The sequence below is a fragment of the Gobius niger genome, assembly GCF_951799975.1.
Source record: "Gobius niger genome assembly, chromosome: 23".
Taxonomy (NCBI): domain Eukaryota; kingdom Metazoa; phylum Chordata; class Actinopteri; order Gobiiformes; family Gobiidae; genus Gobius; species Gobius niger.
The window spans coordinates 13,989,741-13,998,081 of record NC_136874.1 but is presented as its reverse complement, the minus strand read 5'-3'; the positions used below and the strand labels follow the sequence as shown (position 1 = coordinate 13,998,081).

Here is an 8,341-nt window from a genome sequence, read left to right as displayed (position 1 = left end):
CATGTAATTAGTCATAGCTTTATATTTAGTAAAATGCATAATAATAATAAAAATAATAATAATAGTTTTGGAGATTTGAATATTTTTCCACCGTACTCATGAGCCATGTGTAATGAAGTGAACCAAGGTGAACAGCGTTTAAAAAAAAATTCCATACGATAATGACAGTATGCGTAAGCCACGTGCGGTGCATTCAGGGGCAATCCCACTATACTTACTGTACAATAAGCGTCATAACAGTGATCAGAACGCAGACATGGGATCTTCCCAAAGCCTCCTTTTGCCTCTCTCCTCTCCTCTCTCTCCTTCCTTCCTTCGCGCCGCGCACATAAATCCATGCGGACGAGGAAAAAGGGAAGGCTCCCCGCGGAGAAGAGCTCAGAAATAATCCATATTCATGCGCTCGACACGTGGAGCAAATACAAGATGAGGACAGGAGGTGGAGGAGGAGGAGGAGGGGTGAGGAGAGGTGTGCGTAAAGTTGCACGGCGCACAGGTAGAACGGCCAGGGTCACCACACCATAATGGACCGAGTACGTGGGACTCGAAGCGTGTTTAAACGGGACACAATTTACTAACGCTGTGGGAAATTAGGAATTCATAAGTAGGTGCATGATATTATTTTAGAATCCGTTTGTGGACACATTGTGTGCGTTGGTAGTGACTTGAAGTGCCTCTGCTGTTTGGCGATTAAAGTAACAGGGAACAAAACAAGCAAACAAAAAGAAACCTAATCACATTTGTGCTGCACTACACGTTCCTCGGTCATTCCTGGACGACTGAAAGCCTACACACGCACAATCAATGTGTGTGTGAGGATATACAAGTTATGGCTTGTGACAAACTCTCAATTTGCGCTCAAAACGCGGTGATTTCCGAGGTAAACACTGAACATGTCGCCCAAACAGCCCGAATTTCACGTTGTTACGCACACATCGTGGATCTATTTATTTTGTGCTTCCATTTGATTATTTTAAACTACACAAACAGCATGAAAGATCAGAAAATAAGACGTTTTTGACTTTTACGCATGGCAACATTGTCCGCATGCGAGGCCTCTCTTGCTTCAGCGGATGTGTAAAGCAAACTTAACGTGATTAGAGGTCATTCTAATAGATTACGCGCGCCCTGCTCTGACTCCACGCCTCGACAGTGAGTGATTGATGAGCTAGCACCACAAGACCCAAGTTCATACGGGCTAAACGCGCCATACACAGCCTACCCCTTCGCAAACCTGTGTAAAAACCTGTATCCAAAGCAAATACACGCGCTCTAAACCCATATAGCAGAGGAGTAGTCGTGCAAAGAAGTGCTCCGAGGCCTAAACTGAGCACTGAACAGGCCTGGCGTGCGTCACGCTGCTGCCAACACGGCTCCGAAGAGCCATGGAAAAAGGCAAAGCTGTTTGAGAATAGGCGGATCAAAACCCATTATGCGATTTAAACACTTTTTGTGCAGCTAAAATCTCTTCCTAGATTGGGATATTTCTGCACATGGGCTGTTGGCACGGTGAGGGATAGTGTTTTTTTTTGGTTGGGGGGGTGCATGGTGTAAAGCGCGCAAGTCTGGATGGGATTTGTTCGAGTTAACTTAGTAGCAGCGAGGGGAAAGCTGGAGCGGCTGTGAAGGTCTTGTGCGCCGGGAAGCGTACAGCGGGGCTTATCATGTGACTGCAATAGAGAGGAGCGCGGGAGCTGAATGCATAATGAGCCAGTGTCAAGGTAGGCAAGGTATAACTGTAACGCACCAGGCAAGGCACGTCCCCCCCCCCCCCCTCCCTGCACTCCCCCCTTCTGCTATTTTTACCCGAGTGAAATGAAAGCCACCGTCCCTGTGTGCCACTATAAGATCTGTGCGCAATTAGGCCTATTGGAAACATTTACGAGCATTAACGGCTATCAATGTGCGTAAATTATGAGGGGACGTGACCTCACAGTCTAAACGATTTCCCTATAAATATATCCAAGTCTTACATATCTATATACAACATTTACAAGAGCCTGGTGTGTTTAACCATGAGGCCTGGTTTGGTTATACAGCCTACAGTTTTATGCGTAATTGTTTGTCAATAATTCTCGCAAATGCCCTCAAAGGTCCTTGAGTTATTGGGAGGCTAAAGTTAAATGTACCCATTCAGGCTTTCCAGGAGGCTATTCTCATTAATATTTGAGTGAATATAATCGTATAAATAACATGACTTTAGGATTCTTCTTCATGCGTAAAGCCTATTTCTAATAGTTTTGACCTTATAAGGCACATGTCGATTGTTATCTATGGGAACTATAGTATCAAGGTTTTGATTGCATCGTTTTCCGCACAGTTTAGGCTCCACGGCGCTGTATCTGCCTCCTGGAGTACAAAAGCAGACATCCAAGCTTGCTGTTACCCTATAGTTTAGGTTTTACGCCAACAGAAGCCACTCTGAACATCTGACACTACATGAGAGTGTGGGGCTGCCACTTTCACTAATGGAGACAAAGAAAAATGATGCCTACTTCTCTATAACATTCAAATCGTTGCTAAGCAACTAGTATGGGAAATCATCCGCGAAATTCAAATCCAGCAGCGAGAAGACACGTTTTGTGAGTTTTGCTGAATAGGCGAGTAGACGAGTCAAAGAGAAAGAAAGTTTGAAACGCAGCCGTGAAGATTTCATGCCTTTAACGTGAAGAGAACGGGCTGCTGTAATGCCCATTAGAAACACTGCGCACAAAAGCCCCTGCAGAACGGGTGGAAAAGGCGCAAAGAAAAAGAAAAAAAAACACACACACTACACAGAGCAGAGGCTGGCTGTGGGAGAGAGTTTAGCCCCGGCTTCAGAGCGGCTTTAAAAGAGCACTCCTGATATGAATCATGTCAACAGCGCTTCAGCGTTCATCTCCAGCAAAGTGCACCAGAGACACAATCAATAACCGCGACTGACCCAGTGGCCCGGCGGGTCCAGCGGCTGTCAGCGCGCTCTCACCCCGCCACACAGAGCCCCCACAGCAGCGCACTCACACCACCAGGACCGAACCCCCCAAAACATGCACCTGGGCCTGGGCGGACTCTCATTACGCACAGCGGCCATTTTAACACCCCTCATTAGAACTTTAGATAAATGACTTTGGGTTTACGCGCGCTAAGGACACAGTTTCTCTCTCATTTGCCTCTCCTATTCTAACATCCTGAATGCTATAAGCCACGCTTCTTCCTTCCACTTTGGTCCAAGGCCCGACCAAACCGAAATGTAAACAAACAGCCAGGCGTCTCAATCTATGGGCCTGTTTTAGCGAATGTTTTTGCACGAGAATAACATTGTAACAGAACATTTTTTTTTACGCACAAGGAGTGAAAGGGCGGGCTCCTGCAACAATGAACGCTCGGATGAATCGATGTGTCGAACCCAGGTTGTTTACTGACCAAATAAACGTGAACGTCTCGGAGAGAGCGCGCAGCTTTGGCACTATGCTAACACAGAGGGCATTTACGGCTACACTAGCTTTTACGCACACGAATCCACCTCCTCCAACAACAAGCAAAAAGAGGCAAAAGGGGGTGGGGGGCGGGGGGGGGACAATAGTGCAATAGAGAGAGAGATAGAGAGAGAGAGACATCCGCTGCGTTTCGTTCTAACAAATTTATTGTCTCATCAGCTCGTACGGAACCACTACTGGAAATTAAATTACAATCAAAAAAATGACCACATCAAAATATAGCCTCATTTCACCGATAATAACAACGGTCAGCTTAAGATGAATTGTGCTCCTTTTTGTGGGGGGGAGGAAACAAAATCAAGGGGCGACAATAATAATAATAATAACAACAACAACAAAAAATAATAATTATAATAATAAACGGAATTAAAAGTGGAGATAAAAAAAAGAAGAAGGAGGAGGAAAAGGGGGGAAAGCATCATACACAAGTTCCAGGGAGAGAAAAAAATAAATTACCATTTGGAATAATTATGCATTCCCGGAATAAAATATTAATAAAAGACGTCATTCTGGTGAAAAATAGAACGTAAATTATCAGACCAGTTCCTGATCTAGTGTTCTCTATTGCCGGCTTTACACAGTTTGTTTTGTTTATTAAAACCTACCAAAGGACACTGCTTAGAAAGAGCAGCATTATAGTGTATCCACAGCACACACTCAGTCACACTTGGCAACACATTTTCAGAAATAAGTGCAGCTAGTCTTTTTTCCAAATGTCTCATGTTGGATTCGTTGAAGAAAAACAACCACAAAAAAAAAAGAAGAGAGAGAGCAAGGAAATTCCACTCACGTTTGTCAAAGTCTTTTTAAATAAGGATATTATTTAAAGAAGGGCGCGGGGGGAGAAAAAGGCGATCTTTGAGATCAGGCGGGACAGTCCTGACTGCTCCTGGCTCTGTCCTCTTTCTGTGAGCTTCAGGGGGACTCGGCGAGAGGGGGAGAAAAAAAAAGCACCAAAAAAAAAAAGAACAAAAATGCTAATCCTGGTTTTGTGTGCGAGAGAGGAGTGAACGCGAGCAGTCCAGCGCGTAAAGAGGGGGGGGGGAAAATAACGATTCAAAAAGAGGCGAAGGATGGAAGCGTCAGGATGTCTTCTCTCCGGTGCACAGTCCCCTTCGCTGTGGGCAGGGGCGCACAGTCCAGAGCCCCTTCTACAAATACAAAAGCCTGCTCCTTTGTTTAAACACATACATGAGGAGGGACGGTCGGAACAGGGAGAAGAGAAGCACAACACTGGGTTTCCTTAATGCGCCAAAATTACCTGGTGGAATGAACTTGTGGTAGTCACCCTCTGGTCGCTCGCCTCACTTGCATCTTTTAAGTAATCTACTAAAAAATGCCCCTGAAAGAAAAAAGCAGAAGGAACCTTTTAGGTTAAGACATTTGAGGGCCTGAAGGTGCGTGTTTGGGGAGTTGGGAGGAAAAAGGGACAGGTAGTTGTTTTTTTTCTCTTTGTGATTTTCTGGTGAAAAATATAACACATTTGCAGTCTCATTCATAATCCCTCACAATCACAGTATGAAAAGATTTGGCTCTCAGGCCGATAGTCTGTTATAAAATATCTGTGCTGTTCTATGTCTCACTGAACATTCGTTTGCAGTCCATGGAGGGGGGCGGTGTTTCTGCACTCACATTGCCGACCTGAGAGTACACATCCTCCGGTGTCTGCGGCACTCCCGGGGGTGTCATCCGCTTCTCCTTCTGTCTTCTGTTGCAAAACCACACTCGGACCACCTCCTTCTCCAGCTGCAGGTTGTCGGCCAGCGAAGTGATCTCCTGCGCCGACGGCTTGGGACACTTGAGGAAGTGGCTCTCCAGAGCCCCTTTGACGCTCACCTCGATGGACGTGCGCTTCTTCCTCTTGCGGCCCTGCGCGGCGATCTTGTCGATGCTGGTGGGGCTGCCGGTGGTCGAGTCGGCCTCTTCCAGCCACTTGTTCAGCAGCGGCTTGAGCTTGCACATGTTCTTGAAGCTGAGCTGCAGCGCCTCGAACCGGCAGATCGTTGTCTGGGAGAAGACGTTCCCGTACAACGTGCCCAGTGCCAGTCCCACGTCCGCCTGCGTGAAGCCCAGCTTGATCCGCCGCTGCTTGAACTGTTTGGCAAACTGCTCCAGGTCGTCGGACGTCGGCGTGTCGTCGTCCGAGTGTGGCTCGTGGCTGTTGTGGCCATGGTGCGCGTGGTGCGCGTGCTGGTGATGGTGGTGATGGTGGTGCGCGTGCTCCAGGTCGGGGGTGTCCCCGCGCACTAAGCCCGGGTGCACGAGGCTCTGACTGCCCGGGCTCAGCATGCCGTTCACAGTGAAGCCCCCCGGCTGTGAGTAGAGGAGCGACTGCTGCTGCTGCTGTCCGCCCGAGATGGAGTTGATGTGCGCGGCTGTGGTGCTGCCCCACGCCCCGGCGTGTGTCTGGTGAGGGGCGAGATGCGGCGGCCTGTGGTGCAGCGCGGTGCCCGTGTGCAGGTCGTCTCTGCTGGAGCCCTTCACGTCCTGCTGCTGCGGGCTGCCCGTCATCCCCACGGGACTGGACGACCAGGGAGAGCCCGCTTCGGCAGCGGCTACAGCGGCAGCCGCGGCCGCCGCCGCAGCGTGCGGCAGAGAAGTCACCCACTGGTGGGCATGGCTCAGCATGTGTCCCCCGTTACTCGCTGCCATAGCGCCCTGCATAAAGTCACTCTGCACCATCTTGACGGAGGGGTCCCCCCTGTAGCCCCCAGAGCCCGACGTAACCGCAGCGCTGCCCGGCTGCATGCCCCCTCCTCCCGAGTCAGAGTGCACGATGGATCCGGATGATAAGATGCTATTGCTGGGTAGATAAGGATTGGAAGCCGCGGTGGCCATTCCGTCAACCCTTATGAATATGTTTGTGGATAACCCCCCTCCCTTTTACAGTCACTTGTTTGGAGCAGGAGAATTGTATCTCATGAATTATTCAACTTGAAAAGTGAGAGGAGCTTTTGGCGAGTCTCATGGACGCGCGTAAAAACGCAAAACTTCAAATGGTGTCAGGCAGCAGCTGTGTCCGATCTGCGCATTTACAACATGATACTCTTTAATTCCACCTTCTGAAGTCCTGTGAAACATGTGCTGTCCAGGCACAAAGTTTACACGGGGAGCGTTCACATTCGAAATGAGCAGAAAATAGCGCTGTCCCGCACAAACTTTTGGTTGTAGAAAAGGAAAATCTCCGTTATTGTCCGTAGTCCATGCGCGCGGCTGCAGCAGTGTCCGGTTCGTTTGTAATTGAGTCGCAGTTGGGTCTTTCTTCTCCTCTGTGAGCCGTGGAGCTCTTTGTTCTGTTTTGATGTGTATAAACCTGCCAAACCACAAACTCCCGCTCAAGTACAGCCCGTGGAACTCTCCTCTCATTCGCTTGTTCTCCCGTGCTCTCTCTCCCGTGCTCTCTCTCCCTCGCGGCGCGCAGGCCCCGCCCACAGCGGGGCGCACGGACGTGTCCGTGCGCAGCGCGTGCGTGCGTGCGCGGTGATTGGCTCGTGGCTGCGCTGAGTGACAGCTCTGGCTCGGGGCAGCGCGAGCCCTCCTTCGGCTGTTCCGATTGGCTGCTTTTTAATTGCAGCCCAAACAAAACGGGCTCGTAGTAAATATAGAGAGATACAGAGGGGAGAGAGCGGTGACCTGCGCCCGGGCACGGAGCTTTACACTCCGCTTTACACTCCGCTTTACACTCCGCTGAACCTATGGCTGTTTGTCACTTTAGGGACATGTGACAGCCGGACAGTCGTACAGGCGAACACTGCAGGTGCACGAGCAGCTGACGGAGTTTCAAACATACATCTCTCATTCATGATGTGCAAACTGCTCCAAACCCTCCCTGTGTAACGTCTCCTGCGCAGCTCGGTGCAAATGAAGTGACATAATAAGAATACGTGCAACAATGATGAGCTCCAGCCTGACCTGATTGTGTAACAGAATAAGGCACGGGCCGCGCTCCCCCGGGGCTGCGGCACCGACACAATCAACGGGACTTAAACGGGGGAAGGCGCTTTTATCTCGCTTTTACGCACGTGATGGGGGGGGGGGACAATTATAGGAGCGGTTCTGGGCCCGGGTTCTGGCCGACATGGGAGAGCAGAACCGAAACAGGGCCGTGCGTAAAGCGGTCCCGAGGGGGGTGAGCCCGTCTCCGCTCTTCCATGAACACAGCCAAAAAGAAGAAGGGGTGAATGGGCGCTTTATTGTCATGCGTGGAGGGGGGGACCCCGGAGTCTATGGACGCACCCATGGGTGATAACAGGCTCCCCCCAAAGCAGGACAGGTTTGAGAAATGAGGTACGAGGTTTAGAAAAGGTTTGAAGAGAAAACAATCCACTTTTACGCACACGCAAGTATTCCACATCTGAAGTATTTGGACTGGTTTGGGTGTAACTACAAACACATCAGCTTCAAAATATAAATATTGTTACCACGTCATAATAAGGCATTTAGTTATTAATAGACTGGCAGATTTGTAAAGCGTTTCCCCAAGATGTTGCACTATTTCAGAAAGTATTTAGAGCGCAAGTTAATCCTAAACTAAGAATGAGGAAATGCTTCACAAAAACGCACCTGTAAAGGTTTATAGCTGACCCAGAGTCGCCTACAACTCCTTGCTTGTTAAAATGAATTCATTGCTAGGCTCATGGTTATCTCTTGTTTGCAAATGCCTTGTTGTGTCACCAAAGTAATGATTTGAAAAAGAAATATAAAATGGTTCAAAAGTGGTGTGAATGGAGAATTCAAAATGCAAAAGGTGTAATGCCAAAAATCCCTGTTTTAATTGAATTTGAAATAATGTGTGCAAAAAAAAAGACGTGCCACCAAATAATGCCCCTCATGTCAGGCACGTGAAGGGTTAAACATCCCTGTAG

The 8,341-nt window shown here is 48.9% G+C and overlaps 1 protein-coding gene across 2 annotated transcripts; it reads right to left on the bottom strand.

Annotated features, from left to right (window-relative positions):
• Window positions 1–3,568: 3,568 nt before the first annotated feature.
• Window positions 3,569–6,866, bottom strand: pou3f3b (POU class 3 homeobox 3b). Of its 2 annotated transcripts, none has more exons than XM_079581435.1 (2): window positions 5,118–6,358; window positions 3,569–4,818 (listed from the first exon to the last, which is right to left on the bottom strand). In XM_079581435.1, exons 1-2 carry the CDS (start codon window positions 6,312–6,314, stop codon window positions 4,720–4,722), a joined length of 1,296 nt encoding a protein of 431 aa, XP_079437561.1. In that variant the 5' UTR covers window positions 6,315–6,358; the 3' UTR covers window positions 3,569–4,719. The 2 variants fall into 2 exon arrangements, with proteins under 2 accessions (XP_079437561.1, XP_079437560.1); XM_079581434.1 differs by having other exon boundaries at window positions 3,585–4,818; window positions 5,109–6,866.
• Between the last annotated feature and the right edge of the window lie 1,475 nt (window positions 6,867–8,341).

Excerpts from the sequence above, each read along its gene's own strand:
- pou3f3b (XM_079581434.1), bottom strand. The coding sequence starts at position 6,314 with ATGGCCACCGCGGCTTCCAATCCTTATCTACCCAGCAATAGCATCTTA. Across the intron at positions 4,819-5,108 it reads TGTACTCTCAGGTCGGCAAT|GGGCATTTTTTAGTAGATTA; the intron begins GTGAGTGCAGAA and ends TTTTTCTTTCAG.